At 35.1% G+C, this 21519-nt stretch overlaps 1 protein-coding gene across 2 annotated transcripts; it reads right to left on the bottom strand.

Moving 5' to 3' along the window:
• Window positions 1–408: 408 nt before the first annotated feature.
• Window positions 409–19215, bottom strand: Ublcp1 (ubiquitin like domain containing CTD phosphatase 1). Of its 2 annotated transcripts, XM_058584919.1 has the most exons (12): window positions 18921–19215; window positions 15740–15937; window positions 14860–14951; window positions 14412–14497; window positions 14214–14329; window positions 13106–13204; window positions 12788–12808; window positions 10699–10736; window positions 10163–10261; window positions 7659–7775; window positions 3269–3396; window positions 409–1500 (listed from the first exon to the last, which is right to left on the bottom strand). In XM_058584919.1, the coding sequence occupies exons 2-12, from the start codon at window positions 15891–15893 to the stop codon at window positions 1473–1475; spliced, it is 978 nt and encodes a 325-aa protein (XP_058440902.1). In that variant the 5' UTR covers window positions 15894–15937; window positions 18921–19215; the 3' UTR covers window positions 409–1472. The 2 variants fall into 2 exon arrangements, with proteins under 2 accessions (XP_058440902.1, XP_046318173.1); XM_046462217.2 differs by lacking the exon at window positions 12788–12808 and having other exon boundaries at window positions 18921–19214.
• Window positions 19216–21519: the final 2304 nt, after the last annotated feature.

Genomic DNA, 21519 nt, shown 5'->3' on the forward strand with positions numbered 1-21519 from the left:
AAAAAGAGTAAGCCCTTTAATGCTTACTTTAGAATAAAAAGCTGTCTTTTACAGTGGGTAGATATATCAATAAACAAATACTCTAAAATATTCTAGTCTACACTTAAATATTTAAATTTAGCCTCATAATTAAGAACTTACTTTAACTGAATCATTTTGTTAGTTATAAGCTCTCAAATTATTCATATATATATATATATATATATATATATATATATATCCTTACAATAACCTCAGAATTAAGTGAAGTAACATATATAAGTAGTTATTAAAACCAACTCTGACTGCATAGTGATATACACACCTTTAATACCATACACACTTGATTTTTTAATAAGTCCTTGGCTGAACCCAAAATTTGTTTTGTGATTCAACAAAGAGGTAAAATAATATAGAACAGATGACCAATGTTTTAAGAAAAGATATTTATTATTTATACCACTGAAATAGTCCCATAAGAACAATATACACCATGTTTATTTAAAAGGATCAATTCCTTCCAAATACAAGAACTGTATTAAAGCAATACTGTCAACACGAAACAGTGGTCACATTACATATCTGCAGGCTTAAGCATTGCAAATGATATATTTTTTAATCTTATGGCTAGATATTTTCACTGAAACACAGTGTTAGCACTTAGACAAGATAGAGCTGGAACAGAACAAAAACATTTTGTTCATGCTTTTTAGAGCTAATTGGTGGGTAATATATCCCATTTTAAAGTTTATTGCCTTAAACTGCTTTTATGACAATGGTTCAGGCACAAGTGCTCCTACTTAGCCACAAAAAGAAACACTCTTGCCCCTTAATTTTATTATTCAGTCTTACGTTTTCTATTTCTCATACAAGGACATGTCTGTATCACAACTGATGTTCTCCAGTTTTTACTTAAAGAACACTGACACACACAGGCCAAAGTGAGACAGCTCAGAATTTAGAGCTGTAACTAGTGAAATACAGGAGAAAAAATTTGTGACAAAAGAATAAAAATTCCTGGTAATTTTAATCATAACAAACTAGGTTCTATTTTTTTTTGGTCATTAAGGGAAAAGCCCTAGTTTCAAGATGGGTCTGGCCTTAGATTTAGGCAATCGATAACACAATGAAGTTAAAACACAAGACATAACCTGTTCCCCAAGTCACAAAATGACACTGTTGAGTAAGTTTTTCTTCACTTGTCTTTGTCTTCCTTTTTTTCCTTTTTTTTTGGTGGAAAACATCTCAGTAATCAATGCTGGAGAAAATATTTTTCAAGAGTAACAGCATATTCATATGAGGGGAGAATTTTTTTAGCCTATTGCTATGATCTTCAAAAAATATAAAATTAAACTTACAAAAAACTGGAAGACCAAAGGATAAGCAGTCTGGTATTTGCTTCAGTGTCCAGCACTATCATAATGATTTCTAGCATAAAAGCAAAAAGTTCATGGATCTCAAGTATCTTCAATAACTGCCAGTATAACTTGTAACTACTGTCCTTGCTTCTTGGAGAGATACCTGTAAGAAATAAACATTTCAAAGCTAAATTCATGGAAATAATCTAACTCTCCTCCCAAAAGAGGTTTGACTTAATGACAAAGCCTTTCAAAGTATTACCTGTAAATATTCAATAACAACTGTTAATTATCTATGGGCCAAGCATTGCTGAAAGCACATATATTAATGTTAGACCTCATGAGAGCTTCATGAGGAGTTTCTGATAGAATCTATTCCCCTTTCAAAGGCACACAGAAGATAAGCAACTTGTCCAAATTCACACAGCTAGAAAGTGCCAGATTCAAAACAAGGTATTGTTTTGATAGGTGCATTCAGGAGCTATCAATCCATGTTGCCTGCTTTCCATCATGAAAGCCAATATTAACTAGTACTGTAATTTCTAAATCAAAGTCCATTTTAAGATCTTGTTTTTCTTGTGTCAAGAGAGTAGGCCAAAATGCTACAGGACTCTGATCAAAAGTTTGTAAAAAAGCCAGGTGAAGTGGCACATGCATGTAATCCCAGCAGCTCAGGAGACTGAGGAAGGAGAATCTTGAGTTCTGAGCCAGCCTCAGCAAAAGCAAGGTTGTAAGCAACTCAGTGAGAACCTGTCTCTGAATAAAATACAAAATAGGGCAGGGGACGTGGCTCAGGATTAAGTGCCCCTGAGTTCAATTCCCAGTATCCTGCCCCCGCCCCACAAAAAAAGAATTTGTAAAAGATGCAAAGATGTTAATTTACTAAGAAAACAACTTTTTCTTATATTATTTAATAGGAATCTACCAGTAATTGAAATTTTTATATCACTATTTCTCACATTTATGACCTACTATAGTGAACAGGAAGGGAGGTGTTGGGGGGAGAGGGTCTTAAGATCCAGAAACCTGAGGAGTTTGGATGCCCATGCTCACTTTGTGCAGTGTGCTGATCTCCGTGACTCAGCTACAACACCTACAATCTGAAGATGGGGATAAAAATGCCTGCTTAATCTTCCTGATAGGATCATGAGACTCCAATAGGATGCTGTGTCAAAGTGATTTGAAAAGACCAAAGTGGAATTTGAAAAGCCAAAGCATAATTACATGAATTGTTTCTTTTGCTTCTCTATTGTTGGAACCATGTCAAATTAAAAAAAAAAAAAATTATTTGTCATACAGAGCAATCCTTTTCATTTCTCCAGAAATTTTTCCCCCGCCTCAAAATCTTGGTATACTCTATATTAATCTTCTATGTAATCTATGTTAAATTTGTGTATATGACTGTGCTTATAAAAAAGACTAGAAGACTACACACCCAGATCATAATAGTAGTTTTCTTTGAAAAGGAAAATCATAAATAATTGTTTTTTCAGTGGGATAAAATTTTCTAATTTTTCTCTATACACTGAAGTTATCTGTAATTTTTAACACATTTCAGGAAAATTCTTAATGAATCTTATCCTTAAATTATTTTACAGTATAAGACCAGGTATTAAATTCCCATGTGATTCATAGGCAAGTAGCCACCCTAACGTCACAAAGATAATTTATAGGCAGCATAATGAACGTGTACCAGTCTTTCAAGTCCTTTCTACTAGAAATGCTAAAAAGCTTATGAGATATGATTTTGTAAGCAAGTTAAAGGTTAAAACTAAAGGGAAAAACACTCATGGGGGGATGTCACTGGACTGGAAAATACTTTTAGAACTCACCCATTTTAAATAAAATTAAGAACTATGTGTATTCTGGCATCACCAATTTTTTCCATTCTTTTGAGTAAAGAGAAAAATGAATATACAATTAACACTTACCTTTCCCAATATTTGTGATTTAGCTCCAAAAAGTCATCTAATTTTGCTATTTCCTTGAGGTACTGAGTTAATTTTAGAAGTTCTTTGTCCTTATCTCGATTTAGGTGTGCTTTCATAAAAGGCCTTATCTATTAGGAAACAAACAAAACTTCAATTGTAATAAGGGGAAAAAACCCTACACCATTCTATCATTTAAATAGTCACTGAGGCTAAAATATCACAAAGGACATCAATATTAAAACCTACTTTTATAATAGCCTAAGTTTGATCAATTGAAAGTCACGTATAATGTTTACAGTTCAACCCAAAAGCTCTTTCACCGATTCCATCTCACACCCCTTCAGCTTGAACCTGACAACACCAGCTTTCTGCACCGCACCTGGACCCAATCCGGAGACGGTTCCTCTACTTTGCAAACTGCACAGCTTATACCTTTTCCCCTTCCATCATTTTAGTTGATTCTTACTAATTTTCATTCACAAAAAAGTTAACCCAAATAAGCCTGATCTAAGTAGAGAATGAGATAAATTTTAACAGTGGTAGTTTTTATTTCAATATTTTTATGAGATTTTTTATATAGCCAAGATATCAACATACATGTATACAACCTGTCACATTTTATAAGCATTTTTCTTCTTCATTAATTCTCTATAAAATCATTTTAAATGCACAAATTTCCCATAAAAATACAGTAATATTTTCTAATATTTAAGGTTGATATATTTTATTATAAAAGTCATTCATTTAAAAAGCATTACTTCAAATTACAGAAGTCAGCAGACAGATATAGGGATCATACCAAGTAAGGAATATTATATACCTTGACTTGGATAAAAGTTTGATGATTTATCTTTTAAAACAATTTGTTAACTATAAATTTTATGTGCTTTTGATCTGATAGTCCCAATAAAGAGTTTTGCTTTTCTTTAATATATTTACTTTATTTATTTTTATGTGGTGCTATCAAACACAGTGTGTCACATGTGAGGGGCAAGCACTCTACCACTGAGCTATAATCCCAGCTTCAAGTTTTGCTTTTCTTAAAGACATCAGTTCAAATTATCTTTATACAACTCAAGATTGCTTCTCAAATTTTTAAATTAATTTTAAATAAAATGATACTGTCTGGGTTTGCTTCAAAATATTAAAGAGATGGAAGTAAGACAGTGTATAGAATAAACAAAATTGTTGAAGAATTTATAAGTTATTTATACTAGATGATTCACAAGTGAGAATTAATCATATATTTCTATGTAGTTTTGTTTATATTTGAATTTTTCTGTTGTGAAATGTCTCTTCAAAGAAAAAAAAAAATCACCCAGGATTTGGGCATGTAGCTCAGTGGTGAGTAGAGCATCTGCTGAGCTCAAACAAGGCCCTTTGGTTCCATCAAGCACAAAAAAAGAAGAAGAAGAAGAAAAAACCCAACCTATACAACACCAAACAAAACTCAGACTCCTAAAGCACACAGGTTAAGGACTGACTAAATCACACTTAGCAAAGTACTTATGTATCCTTAATCTGAAACAGAAAATTTAACTTTGTCACTAGTTATTAATTTTACATAGTAACACTGAAAAAAAAATAGCTAGCATTTAATTATTGCCACTTACTTGAGAAGCAAGAACAATAAGTCCACAGAAGTTCACTACCATATCTATCAAGGATAGGGAAGGTTCTAAATATTTGCTATATCATTTTCTGCTGAATCTAGAAAAATGCCTGAAGGGGACAGAAAGAATATCTTCCCAGATGTCCTGCTAGCATCAGAACAGCCTGGTGTCAGGGTCAGCTATAGCTGTCAGGGGGCTCCCCTGCCACCTCGAGGGAACCAGAGAAAGCTGTCAAAGTGACTGCCCTGATGCTAGCTCTGAGGGAGATCCAGATGATGCTCTCTGCGTCAGCCCTGGGGCCAAGAGTAAACAGAGGCATGCTGTGACAACACGGTAAAATGACTTTCTTTACAATCCTGAGAAGACAGGAACTTAACTCCTCAAGAATGTAAAGGCAAGCAGACCTCGACAGTCAAGGGTCAAATGGTTTCTCTCAAACCACTAATACGCAATGTACCAACAAAGGAATTCCAAGTTTAAACAGCAGGAAGGAATTTAGAAATGAAAGTCAAAATACAGGGTACTACAGTGGCTAGTAAATAAAATTTTTAACCCAAGGCCTTGCTATTTTTCCCCTCCAAACATTTGGTCTTAACCACCATTAAACAACAACAATAAAAACTAAATATTCAAATAATTCTATTTCAGTCAAGTTAAAATAAAGGCCAAAAAAAAAAAAAAAAAACCAACTAGCAGTCACCTAACTGATTACTTGTTCTAGCATAATCATTGCACACTGTACCATTTTTCAAAATTAATCTGAGTGCTCACTAGTAGGACAGGCAACACACATGCTCATTATCTTGTTGTCTCCTATCAAAGGAAGGTTTTAAGAAACTTAAGATTATTTATATTTTGTTTTTGTTTGCCTCAGTCTCTTGAGCCACTGGGATTACAGGCATACACCACCGTACCCAATATTTCCTGATTTATTTTATTTTTTTATATACTGAGGATTTTACCACTGAGCTATCCCCTTTGTCTTCTATATTTTTTAGTGTCAGACAGGGTCTCACTAAGTTACTGATGTTGGACACAAACTTGCGATCCCCCGCCTCAGCCTCCAGAGATTGGGATTACAGGTATGTACCACTGAGCCCAGTCCTGAATTAGAATTTTTGAGGGTGAAGACACATATAATTTTAGGATTTCTTTTTTTTTTTAAATTTTTTATTGTGGGTTGTTCAAAACATTACAAATTTCTTGACATATCATATTCCACACTTTGATTCAAGTGGGTTATGAACTCCCACCTTCACCCCATACACAGATTGCAGAATCACATCAGTTACACATCCATTGATTTACAAATTGTTGTGCTCCGCTACCTTTCCCATCCTCCACCCTCCCCCCTCCCCACCTCTCCCCTCCCCTCCCCTCCTCTCTCTCTACCTCCTCCACTGTATAACCTTTAGTGAATCCGAGTTACCCAATTTTTCAAAAACCCTGCTATAAAATAACATGAAGAATTAGAAATGAATATCATCATCTCTCCCTCCAACAGAGTGATGAGTAGGGTCCAAATGTTGGTTGGGAAAATAACGTTTCTTCCAAACACACATGAAATGATCATATTTCTTTGTTTAAAGGCTAAATGTCTCCTCAAAAATTCTGTAAACATCATGAACTCACCTCAACATGTAAAAGCTGTTTGTTTCATAGAAAATTAGCCATCAAATATCTTTTCTGTACCCTCTACCTGGGAAGTGATTCTCCCCTAGCTTCAAACAGAAATCACTTTCCTTAGAGTAATATAACCACTCTCCTTCCAAATCAACAACTTTATATTTGTGGCAATTTAGGACTTAGATTAGCATTCTGTACCTTAAACTATACTTACAATACACTAAAGACCTAATCAAGAGTCTATAAGAAAGGCTTCAAAAATGTACTTTCTGCAAGTTTTTATTTTGTGACTTTTAAAACTATCAAGAATCCAACTGGCAGAAAAAGGATAGAATTGAAAATAATAACTTAGTGCTTAGATTTCTACTTCAAAATGGAATCTCCATTTGCACACTACAGAGATAGCTTTTCCACTTTCATATTGAGCCAACACATAAGCAACCATGGACACCAGAAATGTTTTACTTTCAAATTTCTCTCTTATGAATTTTATACTGCTGCCAGAATTAAAATGTCACTATGCATCTATACCAGATTTCATGTGACTGAAGATTATCACTGACCCAGTAACCAAGTCACTTAGATGCCAGCCCAAATTCTGTCTAACCAGTTACATATAAGATATTGGGCAAACTGTGCACTTTCTCAGACTCACACTATTTCTAAAAATAAGAAAGTAAGTGACTGTGGTTCTGTCTAGCTCTGACATCTAAAATTCTAAGTTCTGTACTTAACATATGTATTCCAAAAACCTTCTTAGTTTTAGTTTAAAAGGAGATAAAACAAATGACATCTCTAGTGCTAGCTATTCAGCACATCAGAAATTTCACTCTATGATATAGTGTGCTGCTCCTAAGGCCACGAACCTGTATAGCATGTCACTATACTGTCATTGTGGGCAACTGTAACAAAGTGGTAAGCACTTGGGTAACTAAACATAAAGTACAATAAACGCACCAGACAACAGGATTTTTTTCAGCTCCATCCCAATCTTAGGGGATCACCCGCATACACCTGGTGCATCATTGACTCAAACAGCATTAATATGTGCATGACTGCACTCCTTAAAATTTATGAAATTCAACAGTGCTTAAAATTTTGCCACATAGTCAAGATTACATGAGTATCCAGCAAGTATAGTTATGTCTTACCTTTAGTCCATTTTGTGGATTCATTAGAAAATTTCTTCCTATGTCATCAAACATAATGGTGTTCTTTTTGCTGTAAAACTCGGAAAACTTTCCCCATATAACACCAAGAGGCTTTACCTTAGAATAAAATTTTAGATTTAACTCAAATTTTATCAACACTCCTTCTTCTTCTTTTTAAAGTAGAGCTATTGCAAATGCCCCACAGAAAAAGGTTAGAGTTCCTTTCATCCTATCAGATGGCTTACTCTGTAAGCTGATGAAAGGCCACACTTCAAACACAATGCTATCTAACAAGTTCAAATTTCTTAAAAGTTCATTCTCGTCTCACTGAATGAAACACATTTTAAGAGTTTATGAAATTTTAATATAAAGATTGTGGGTAAAAGGAGAGGTTATTTCATTTTTAAAGGATAGAAAATAATTCTTTAGATGTCTAAGCATTCACATGACTTCCTGAGCTAACACAAGCCCTCCCAGAGCTTGAGAGTTGTGTGGGGTCTATTGTCAAAACTAGAGACACTTTATTGAAGGAAAATGTACCTGGCTCTTTTAATATTTTATTGCAAAACAAAACTTGGTTTTGCTTTAATTCAATGACACAGGTGCACAATTACTAGTGCACTTGATTGCTTAATTTCAAAAGAGCCATAATTTGTATTTCTCACTCTTAATTCAGATTTCTTAAATCATGACTTCAAAAGGACAATTCATTATATAGTCGTATCTCTTGGTACTTGCATAAGATCACACAAGAAATAACGATGCTGCCTGTGAGGAGAATGGCTAAGGGGTCCAGGTGGGAAGAATTCATTATGTACTTTAGTTTTGTTTTTCAATCATGTGAATGTATTACCTACTCAGAAAAAATTTTAAAGACATAATATTACTTTTTGCTAAAGTCAGTAATTTATAGGTATTGTAATATTAGATTAAATGATGACAAAAGTTGTCACTTAAAAATGTTTTCTTTTTATTCACCTGAAATTTTTTCACTCTATGTTTACTACTGAAATAAAACTACTAAAAACTTGAAGACAAACATATAGGAACTAACACAATAGGCCAGATTCTTGATTTACTTTAGCTAACAAAAGTGTCAAGAAATGGGACAAGAAGGATGAATTTTTCTATGACACCTAGGGTTAGAAATTCCACATCGTCTTTCCCTATATAACACCAAGAGGCTGTCATTTGACTATGAGCCCACAAAACTAATAGGGATTGGGGAGAATTTAGGACACCAGGAAAGCTTAGGTGAGATGGTATTAAAATGGTTCCACTGGAATATTTTTGTTCTCAATTAGAAAAGTGATAATGCTGATCACAAAAAAATTTGAATATAGAGAAAAAGCACAAAGAAAAATTTTAAATCACATATAATCTGGTCAATATTGAGGATAGCAACTAAATATTCTGACCTATTTATCTTCAGGCTTCTATATCAACAGCAGATATAGAACACAGATCCTTTGTTAAAAAACATACAAAAGTTAAGGGCTATTTCCTAGCAGATAACAAACACTGCTCTCTAGAAACTTTTACTTTAATGTATCATAAAATTTTTAAATCATTAAATACCCTACTACACCAGATGATCAGTTGCATGCCATCATATGAATAAAAATATATAACTAATTTCTTATTCCTGCATATTAAGGATTATTTTTATTTAATTTTTCTCCATTATAACACTGCTATATTTAATATTTCCAAACTTCTTTTAAACATTTAGATTTTGGAAATGTATTACGTTACTTTAGTAGTTTTTCTCCTGAGCTGAGTAACTCTTCTACTGAAAAAATCCCCATGCACTTAAACCATTCCATTTATGACTTTTAACAATTTTAAATTTTAATCTCGCCTCAGGTTTTCCTAGTATTCTAAAGTTCTCTACAAATTCCTACCAGCTTGTGTGCTTTCAAAAGATCTGGACTACATCTCATTCATCTCTTTATTCCCAAGGCCTATTACAGGGCTTTGTAGACAGCTGGTACTCACTACTATGTTTACTTAAGTAAACACAGTGAACACCCCTAATCTTTTCAGCCAAATCTTTTTCCTGATGGCACCTGTTGGTATTCTCTAGGGCTACATGTACTTCAACCAAAGTACATGTATGTATCATGATGCACCTGTTATTAGTACTAGATTCATATAAGGCAGGGTGAGTAAATTTTGTTTTGTTTCTAAATCTTCCTTGATGATATTCAGTATTTCTCTCACCTACTTTGCCTGGTAATGCTGCTGACATCATCACAGACAATTATCTTTGACCACAATTCCTTTAGTGACAGTTGTGCTTCAAGATCCTTAGCTGTAGCACTAAAATTAAAATGTTTTAACCTTAAATACATTCTCCTATGTTGAAATTCAACTGCCATTGTCTCATCCACTCAGATGAGTTTCTAAACTCATTCTGTGGCTTCCTCCATCAGTATAAACACAAAAAGTACACTAGAAAATAAACACATCTTTAAATAGAAGTAAAATAAATAAGTTCTTACATCTATTAATCCTCTTCTTGGAGTATGCACCGTTATCATAGCAGCACTGTCCAACATGAAGGTAATCTTGTAATTTGCATTTGTGCTCACGCCCAGCTCCTATAAACACAAATATCTGTTAGGTAAAACATAATAATGAGGAAAATTTCAGGGTTTCTGAATATTCCAGCTGCAATTTCCCATAATGCCAACTTTTACACCACTGGCCAGATCTTGCTAAATGACCAAGTCTCTTACTTTCACTTAGCCAAGTCAACAGACGGTAGTTCAAAGAAAAATAAAAAGATTACTGCTTCACTAACCATTTTAAAGTGCATCACTGCTTTAAGAGCAAAAGGAAAACAAAGCCTTATTGTAAAGTGGGGGAGAAAAACAAGGGGAAGCTTAGCTGTACTTTTTCTTGAAATGACTCCAACATTCAGTATAATCCACATTGAACAGACTTTCAACACACTTCTGCCCCTGCTACTACAGAACTTTTAACAATTCAAATGCAACTTCAAAACATTTCTGAATAGCTTGTTTCTAATACTTACTTTCATTTTAGCTTCAATCCACTTCATATTTGTTGCAGCTAAAACATGAGGAATAATATAATACAAATGAAAAAGTATGAATTTCATTTTTTAAAAAAAGTCTTCTGTATAAATAAGTCTTCTAAGCAAGATTAAAAGTTCAAAAAGCATCACAAGTAACAGTCCCTCGCATATTTATTATTTTTTTAAAATATTTATAAAAAGACAGGTGTGGTGGTGCACCCTTATAGTTCTGGTGACTCGGGAGGCTAAGGTGGGAGGAACACAAGTTCAAGGCCAGCCTCAGCAACTTAATGAGACCCAGTCCCAAACTAAAAATACAAGGGGTGGGGATGCAGCTCTGTAGTAAAACACCCGAGCTCTAATCCCCAGTGTATATATGTATATATATATATATATATATATATATATATATATATATATATATAAAACTTATTTTAGTATGTCTTCAAGACAGAATGAAATTTAAACAAGTTTTATATAAAAGATACAGGTAATCCATGCTCAAAAGAACTCTGACCCCAGAAAACGGGTAAATCAAATTCCAAACTCTCTTTAAAAAAAAAAAGTCATGGAACCATGCTGTACCAGTTCCAAAATTTAAATGTGGGATGCTGAATGACAATTTTCTTCCATGTTCCTAATTCCAGGCCATACAAAGGTATATATTTGAAATATCAATATAAGCATATAAATATTGTGAATCAAAAGTCTATGTTGAATACTAGCTACATCCTGCATTTTGTCAGGCTCAGCAAATTTAACTCTCATTGAGTCCAGCACCTTGTAATAAAGAAACACATTCATAAAATGCACCTGTGTTATATAACCACTCACTGTCAGATATTCACCAGTTTTAGGATCACTAACATTAAAATTCAATCCTTATCTTTATGTGCCTACTAATCCCAAGTTATTGGACTAAATTGTACAGGTATTACCAAGTAAAACATTTTAAAAGAGGAAAAAGCAGTTTAAAGTAAGTGTGTGTGTGTGTGTGTGTGTTTTAAAGGCAAAGAAGAAACTTGAGTTCCCAAAGTAAAAATCTTCACATGAAAAAGCAAAAGAATCCTGTTACTTGCAAAAATGGTTAGTTGAACTAAAATTTTAGACTTTTGGATTTATAATTAAAACAGTCATAAGACAGGGGAAAAAACATTTTCACTTCAGTACCTACTTTGTGTCTGTGATTCTCAGATGAAAACAAAGAGACTAAGAGCTAATAAAAATAGTTTCTCATCATTAAGTAACTACCATACATGTCAGACATGGTGCTACTTGCTATACTGGTATTTCTATTCTTATAACTAACTCATAAAACAGATTTAGTGATCTTCATTTCTTAGCTGAGGAAAGTAGGGCTCAGAGAGATTAACTGACCTGTCTGTCCAGTGTCACACAACAAGGACAGAACCAGAATTAAAACTCTAGCCTATTTTAGCTCAAAAGTAACTCATTCTTTTCAACATACTATCATAAAATATAATGATTTACAAAAATAACCTAAAATTATCTTATTTTAACAATTTTTCTCATCTTAACAGCTATAAACTTATCACTGAAAATGGAAATATGCTGATTATAAAGAAAAATTAGAAAGGAAATTTATAGATTAAAACAACTATCTTGCTTCTCATCAAATACCTAGTATAACCAAATGGTGAAGCTTTAATTGATGGGATTTCTGTAATGCACAATCAGAATAACTCTTCTCTGCTTATGACACTGCCGAGAAGTGATGTTAAATATTTGTAGAGAAATGAGGCATAAATTAAAACACTGCTTCATTTTTCAAGAAAGTCTTGGTAAGAAAGAAAAGTCAACTGAACTAATAGGGCTTTTACTAATATAGAAGATTTTTTAGAGAAAACTCATTATCTTCTCAGAGGTTTTGGAATGGTCCAAATACCACATTTTGAGTAAAACTGCTTCAGTTCATACACTAATTTTTCCTTAATTTTTTCCGCCCCTCTTTATTTCTATAGAATTACATTAGTGAGTTTTTTTTCTTTTCTTTTTTTTTTTTTTTAAACATATCTTTCTCTATGTGTTTCTAACCTAGAGTGAGGAAGAAAGAAAGCAAAAATACCTTGAAACATCCAGGATTCCACTGGACAAATCAGAAAGAAAAATTTCTAATCAAATTGAGATCTTTCATAAGGTCCCTTTTTCTCTGACATTATGTTGTACTCTTGTCTGGTACTAAACTCAGCATTACGTGACAAATGTATGTACAAGTTAATAGCATGTTGTAAAAAAGTAAAACATACTTCATTTCAGAAATTTGCTAAAAAAAAAATGAAAACAATTCCATATTTAAACTCAAGTCTTGCAAGTTCATACTTTATAAAGAATGATATAAACAACCTTATTTCAACTGAAATCTAAACAAAAAAATATTGCTTACACCAAATAACAATGTCATAATCTTCATATGCAGATGTTAGAAATTCATGAAGATATGGCCTCATTAATTCTACACCAGTCTCTGCACAAGACCTATGGTCTAAAAGAAAGTTGATAATAGATGTTAGGTTATTATCATGGACAAGTACCTAATAGCAATGAAATTATTATGAAATGTTATCTATTATGAAATGTAACAAACATTCAACTGCAAACTACTTTAAACTGAAAAAGATTTGACAAAAGGATATCTTTCAAAGCACAAAATTAGTATACTTGTGCTACCATTTTAATTGGTTAATTTTGCTCAATGTGCAAAACTAAGAATTCAGACTTATATTATAAACCGTCCATTTTTTCTCGTCTAGTCTAAAAAGTTTAGATATTTGTGAAAATGAAAAATAAGCTAGGACCACCTATACTCCCATTTAATTATCACCTTGCAAGATAAAAATCATGTTCCACCAGATTGACAGGACTAATTAACTTATTAAGTCTTTAAGTGTTTAATAAATTATGACAAAGCTTAGGATTAAAAGTAAACCCATTCTAATATCAGGAGTTAACTACTTCTTGTTAATTTAAGAGGATGAAATGAACATCTTTTTTTCATTGACTGACTAAATATTAAACAGCTCAACTGTAGTTAAACAGAAAACAAGGGATAAAATACCAAAAGTGACTTTAAATTTCCTCATAAGAACTTAAGTGTTAGCCAATCAGAAATGACTCAGTCAAATTACGAGGTATCTACAAACTAGAATATTATGTAGCCAAAATATATAAATAATTATATTTAATAACAACAAATGATATTAAATGACTGAGATGATGCACAATCTATCACTGAATAAAGAAAAAAAAAGGAGATACATACAAACACACTAGAAGATACAATCAAAATATTAAGAATGGTCATCTTTTGGTCTTTAAATTATAGATGACTTCTTTTCTGGCTTATTTGTATTCCTACAATGAACGATATACTTTTGTAATAAGAAAAGCTGTCAAATACTTCATGTGAACCCTGAATTGCTGGAAAAAAACAAACAAAAAGAAAAAAAAGTTGTTGTGGATAACAGAAAATGAAGTCTTATTAATTGACTTACCAAATAATGTATAATCAACATCTAGTACCAAAAGCTTTTTTCCTTCTCTGGGAGGATTTAATATTTCCACTTTGTATTCTTTCACTCTTCGAGAAATTTTCAGTAGGTTTTCTTCCCTAACGGGAAAAAATAAAATCTGATGAAACACTCACTTTTGCTCCCACGACCAAGATTTCCTCTAAAGTAAAGAGCACTTACCTATTTTCTACTTCAACGACTTCATCTTCAATATCAAAGTCATTGACAACATCATCATTGTCAGGGGGTGGACCTAAGACATCTTCCTATTAAGATAGAAAAAAGTTTTGTTTATTAAAACAAATATACCCAAAGCACAAAAATCAAATGAAGTACAATTTAAGTTCAAGAGTCTTTCAAGTACACAATTAATAATTTGTTATATATGTCTCCTGGGAAAATTTATTGTGTTAAGTTTGCACATTTGGGCTACTATTATACTTACAGCTAACTATATACTAAAAAGTTCCCCAGTATTTATCTTATGCTGAATTAATATAACAGTCACTGTGCAACTTTTACTTTTCACTAATACACTGACAATTTTACCACAATTAAAACACAACAGTGTAGTATATAAATCAAAATATCTTCAAAGGGACAAATGGTAACAAAAGTAAAAATTTACCAAGCTCTCCTCACGAGTTCCCATCATCATGATTTTAGTATTTGGTTTCAGTTTGAGAGCTCCAAGCTTAACATCATTTTCTGCAGGTTTGCCTACAATACAAGCAAATGACTGTTTTCTCACTAAAGTTCAGGTGCTGGTTTCACTATTCCATTACACAAACCCTAACATCAAAAGGTTTGGTACAGATGCCACAGCAGTTCAGGGTTTTTTTTTTTTCTTTTGCTAACAAACTGTTACTGCTGAATTAGTCCAATCTAAGATACTAAGAACTCACAACTATTATAAGGATCGTTTTTCCATATTTCATTTTAGAACACCTTTTTATTCAATTAACCAAAAAATAAACTTATGTTTTTTTCATTGTTTCAGATGAAGAAAACGCTTTTTCTAGGAAGCCTTGAAAACTGACACTAAAGAAAAAACTGTAGATTTATTGCTGCTCCAAACTTGTCCTTCAATAATTTGACAAATGCAAAAACTTAGGAGTCCCTTTTAAGTACAGTCCTATAAATTTTAAATATCATCTTTACCTTTAGAACAGAAAAGATAATTTAGGTAGAGTTAAAGGCCTAAGCTATAATGAGAATATTGTGCTAAAGCACAGATGTCAGAAGAGAACAATTTCATCTGGGACTTCTATGTCAAAGTTTTAAGCAGTAAACACCAATTTATGTTAAGAGGAATCAATAGCAGTCTTAATATTGGTAATATTTTAAAGTAACCTTTAATATTCTACTTTTACTACTAAAAACAATTTTAGGAATATCCCTATGAAAGAAATGTTAACAAGGAAAGTCTTATTAAAGAAAACAGATAATAGCAAATATAAAAATTCATAAATATCAATGCAAAAACTGTGAAGAGGGGAGAGATTTACCTTTAACTTTGAGTCCAAGTAACTTTTGGCGTTCTGGCAGCACTCCTGTAAGTGTCTTGAGAAACTGTTTGAGATCTAGCACAGTATCATCTTCTGAAAGTGTGGTCACTGAATATTCCTGTCCACCCCATTTTACAATGATAGGGAGAGCCATTCTTGAAGCATATGAGGCAGTGAGCTTTCCTTTGGGAAAAATAGCTAGAAAAGAAGGCACGTACAAATGAACTGGTTAGAATTGATATATCAAGGACAAGACTGCAACTTTAAGTCCTGCAAGTGTGTAAAGTTTTGAGTTCTATTTTACAAATTGATAACAGAGCAACAATATTCTGCCTTACAGAAGTGCTCCCAGAACACCTAGTAACAAAAGTTACTAGGCCTCAAAGTTACCTGACCACACTCTCACAAATTTGGCTAAGAGTTGCTGCTTCCTGATACTTTATGAGATTCTCTCTGTTGTTCACCTGGAAAGGTACAATAACGAGCTAGCTATCCCTCCTGCTCTATCTCGTCAGGTTTATGTTACAAGTCATCATGTTCATTTAATATTTAAGAAGTAGTGTGGTGCAATTGCTAAAAGCAATGCTACCTGGCTAGTATTTGATTCTGGGAAATTAACTTGATTTTTCATGCCAAGATTTCCTCATCTGTAAAATAGGAATGAGAATACTATCTATTTCTTAGGGTTCTGATGAGAATTAAATTACTTGATATTTATAAGTCGCACAGCACCTAGCACATGGTAAGCACTACATAATTGTTGGTTAAATAAATTTAAAACTGAAAGCTTACTATATTCTAGGCACTGTGCTAAATAAATAAACCATTATTTGTTTCATATATTATGAATTGGCCAGTTTTACACAGACAATCTCATCTAACACAATTGTTTGGTAAATGTTCCCTCTTTTACAATTAAAGAACTTAAAAACAGAGTTATGTAATGTGCTCATAACTGGGCACATAGCTGGGAAAAGAACAGGTCTAGTGACTAAATCTCATGTACACTGCATCCCCTAAACCATAGCCTCCTCTCTTGAACTGGACCTACAGGAATTAAAGCATCAAAGTCCAGTAAATACAAAACCCATAGGCACAGATCAAAGCACACAATTTTATATTGCAGCTGCTACTCTAATCAACTATCACATGTAGCTCACTTCCCCCATAAAACTTTCTACTTCTTATAAGGTTTTTCCTCCCACAGTTCTGACCTTTTCTAATCTCAAAGAAGTCATTTCCAAATGTTTTCACTCATTTGATCAAACATTTGATTGTACTATTCATGGAATTATTACAACCAACTATGAGAGAAGATAAATTTTAAGCATCAATATACAAAAACAATTTGGAAAGAATATTTTCTATTAACATGCTCTTAGTAAGCAAGAATGTCAGAAATTCATATTTATATTTACTCATTTAAATATGAAGAGAATTCATGTTTTCCCTTATATAAATGTTTCACATTTATATTCATATTTATACTTACTCTCTTATGTTTATAATCTGTTCTCCTGAAAATTTAAAGCAAGTGTGTTAATTTGGAGTAACATGTTTACTTTAGAACTTGCTCTAATAAATTGTATAATCTTCAATAAAAAAAAGTTGGCCTTTTGAGTTAAGCTGCAATAGAGTTTAAGTATTATTTTCCTGTCAGAAATGAAAATAAACATGATATTTACAGAGTTCAGAAGGGATCCAGTACTAATATGTGTTGTGGTAAACAGAACAGAGTTTGGAGTGAGCTGCCTAAATTCCAGCACCTTGGACAAGTCATTTCTCTTGCAATCTAGAAGTTCTCTAGAGGTTCTAAGTGCAGTCCCCAAACCAACTAACAGGATTCAGCTCACTGTAACTTGTTGGAAATGCAATCAAAGGTGGAGGGAAGAGACCTAGCAACTTGTGTTTTAACCATCCTCATTCCATCATCTCCGATGCATGCTCAAAATTTGAGAGACACTGCTCTAGGCTCTGCAATGTTCTCAGCCTTAAAAAAGAAAATGTGCCAGATGGTATAGGTTCTGGTATAGGTACTTCATAAAGCAGCATACAAACACTGTGAAACACCTTTGCCACAGTGGGAATTTCAAGTTGGCATTGCCCTAAAGGACCAAACATAACCAAATACTATAAAGATTTTTAAATGCATAAATCCTTAAGGCTTCTTTTTAATGCTTTCACACTTAACCTTTCTAACATTTTGAATCATTTTAGAGGCCCATCAGACTTATAAACTGAAAAATGACTGAGGGAGGGGGCAATCAAACCTAAGCAGGCAAAGAACACACCTTTAAAGGATACCTAAAGAACAGCTGTTTAGATCCGAGATTTTTGTTTTTCCTAATACACTATATTGACTTTGTCTAGACAATTCCAACTCTGGTCTTCAGTTTTCTCAAGTACAAAATGAAGCGACTAATATTTACTAGACAAGAACAGAGTTAAGGTAGAAGATAATATCTGCGGAAGCGCTTTCTACACTAGAGAAAGCAATAAAAATGGTGTGGTTGAGAATATAACATACTGAACAATTTAATTGGAGTATCCCATTTATTCTTCACAATCTTGAATTAACAACTATTGTCTTCATTGTAGAGACCAAAAACAGGAAGAAAAAAAAAAGAATAAGCTTAATAACTTGCCCAAGACTGCACAACTCAAAACATGGTAATCTCAAAGCACAGGAACAAAGTAACACTCTGTGAACCAACGGGAAGGGAATAACTTTACAACCAGCCCAGCAGGCGGTAACTGAAGTGCTGTCAATTCCGGGCCAGGACGACGCTTCAGTAGCACCTCCAGAAAGGTGCAGTGGAGGGAGCAGCGTGAAGTGCGCGGTGTGGGACATCATCAGAAGGCAGGGGAGACTCCAGAACCCAGGGGGCTGGGTGCTTTCAACAAGGAGGGCGGGGAGGGTTGGACAAACCCCAGAAGGGGCAGGAAAATGATCTGGGGACGCAGAATCTACTCGGGCTCGAGAAGGCCGCATACGAAGGCGGTAGCCACCGCCACCCGCGGGTCCGGGGCCAGGCACCTGGGTGTCGGACTCGGACAGCCGCGGCCCCCGGCCCGTCATGGCCTACCGCGGTGCAGAACGCACGGCGCAGGCTGCAGAGCCACGTCCTCGGCCGCCACTGCGGCGACACCGCTGCGTGCGCGGGGAGCCCTATCCCCTCACCTGGAGCGCGGCGGACCCTGCTGCAGAGGACGCTGACACCGTCCACCAAAGAACCAAAGGCGACCGGAAGTGAAGGGCGGGACCGGAACCGGCTGACGAACCGGAAGTGGGTGGTATGAAACGGAAACACGCTGGGGACGCTGTGGTTGTTTCCCTAGTTTCTCTTCGGGAGCTAAACGTAGGTAGCCACCGCCGGGGATCGCCACAGGCCACGAGGAAGGAACCCTTTGGGGACTGTGGCCACTGTGCAGATGCCCAGGATCGCTCAGTGGCCCTCGGGCATCGCCCGCTTTGCGCATGCGCCCGGTGGCGGGCTTAAAGCGGGAAGGTTCTATGCTCTGGCGCGTGACGTCTTCTGTATTGTTTTGCTTAAGTCGGAAGTGGGTGGGGTGCGGGGTGGTTTCGTGCTGAGCTCTGGGTGGGACACGGGGCTTGGACTGCTGTTACTAACTGAGGTCGAAAAGATGACCTCCGGATGGCTTGACACCTCTCTGTAGCCGCAGGGGCCACCGACGCTGATCATTTCGGGGGCTCAGAATGTTGCCGAATCTAAGAGGAACCTGAGGAGCGTCAGGAAAGGGAAGGGGCAGCCTGTTTGACTCGGAGACCCAGGAAGCACATGTGAATATGAGAGCTGCCAATCACATTACTACTTTGCATCGTATCTCATCTCCACTTTCCCATCACATCCCCATTACTTTCCCCCCTTGAATGCAAGGAAAGCCAGTCACCCTGACAAAAGAATTTAAGAATTAAATGGAAAGTCAGAGCAGTCCCCATCTCTTCCATAAACGGAATTCCCAAAATGCAAAAAAAAAAAAAAAAGAAGAAGAAGAAGCAGCGGAGGATCATTTATCACAAAGATACAGGGAAGAGCAGTGGAGTGGGAGGGAGGAGGGATGAGAAGAGAAAATGTGGAATGAATTTAACAAAATCCCACTTTATGTGCATACATAAATATACCACAGGGAATTTCACACTTATGTATGAGTAGAACCAGTCAAAAAAATAATGAGTGATGAAAAGATCAGTAGAGTCTAGGAAGAAGAATAGGAGGGAGGGAAAGGGGACTGAAATTTCACGCATATATGATTTTTGTCAAAATGAACACAACTATTATGTATAACTATAATGCTCTGACAAAGAAGAGGAAAATGCAGATAGAAAAGAAAAAGACCCAATTGCAAAGTTTACACACAGAAATTAACTATATGTGCATTCAAACGATGTGGGTACTCATGGACTTTGTAAATGATTGACAGGTAGGAACCAGAAAGTATGCTGGGATGAGGTATAAAGGGCAATACAGGGTCGTGAAGAATGCCAAACTTCACTGACAAAATTTAAATTCAGAATACAATTATAAGATTCATTTTTGTCTGAGCACTGATATCCAAACTCAGACAAAATGAGATTGAGCTGTTAGCCTTGTAGCCTCTTATGCAAACTTATCACCATCATTACTCCTCTTTTAATTATCGCTGCCTCTGTAACTATCACAACCTACTACTTATTTGGTCCACAAAGACACTATTATTGCCCAGGCATTGTTTGTACACCAGCACCTACTACTACCATACTCACTCCCCAGATACATACACCCCCACTTGTAGCATAAACATCACCATAAACATAACCAGACCCATTACCTTTGTTGAGATACGATGTCCAAGACTGATTGCTAGGTTCACCTGACCATCAGTCTCTCCATGCTGTCACCACCAGGCATCATCTCCATCCATTCCAATTAATCTACCCAACTCTCAAGGGGCAACTTACATCTCATCTTATCCAGATACATCTTCATATGAAGACAACTGCAGTGAGTCAGAGGACTCACATCCCACAATTGAAGGGCATTGCTGGTTGTACAGACCAGACTGAAAACATCACCCCAGCATTTAGTAATTGAAATACACCCACATTTGAGCTGATGGTGGCCAATGTTTAGCAGAAAACTTTGAAGTTTATGACTTGCCAGTCTTAGCCTGGCTACTCATTTACTTGATTTGAATATATTTCTAAACTTCCACAGGTCAGGCTTAATGAAGGACAGCATAGAACCTTAAGTTCAAGTGAATTACCAGTACCCTTTAGGTTTTGAAACTCAATATTTGCCATAGCCTTTGAGGATGAATTTGACTATTAAGTTGAACCCTAACTTAATCCTGGTAGTCATATGCTTAGCTTCGCTATATTCATGATATTTAAATAGCACTAGGAGCCGTCTTTTATCATAGATAAAGGGACACCACTAGCTAGCCTTACTAATACTACAAAGGAAAGAAATACATCTAAGCCATAGAGGGAGCCCACAATCAAGAGCCAGAAAGTTCCCCCTACTATATTAGGACTCACAGAGAATATGCCTTTATACATCCTTATTGATGACATGGCTCACACAATAAGACTAATAAAAGAATCATGGAAGATCTTCATAGAGAGAAACCTTTGCCACCACCAGACCCTTTTCTTCTTATAGCATGGGTACAAAACAATGCTGTAGGTTCTTCTTCCAAGCTATTCAGACAGTCGTGGGATGGAAGGAATTTTCTCATGCATGACATAATTACTTATCAGAATGCATAGAGGACATATA

The sequence above is a fragment of the Marmota monax genome, unplaced genomic scaffold (assembly GCF_021218885.2).
Source record: "Marmota monax isolate L192 unplaced genomic scaffold, Marmota_monax_Labrador192_F-V1.1 WCK01_AAM20220418_F8-fsc00236, whole genome shotgun sequence".
Classification (NCBI taxonomy): domain Eukaryota; kingdom Metazoa; phylum Chordata; class Mammalia; order Rodentia; family Sciuridae; genus Marmota; species Marmota monax.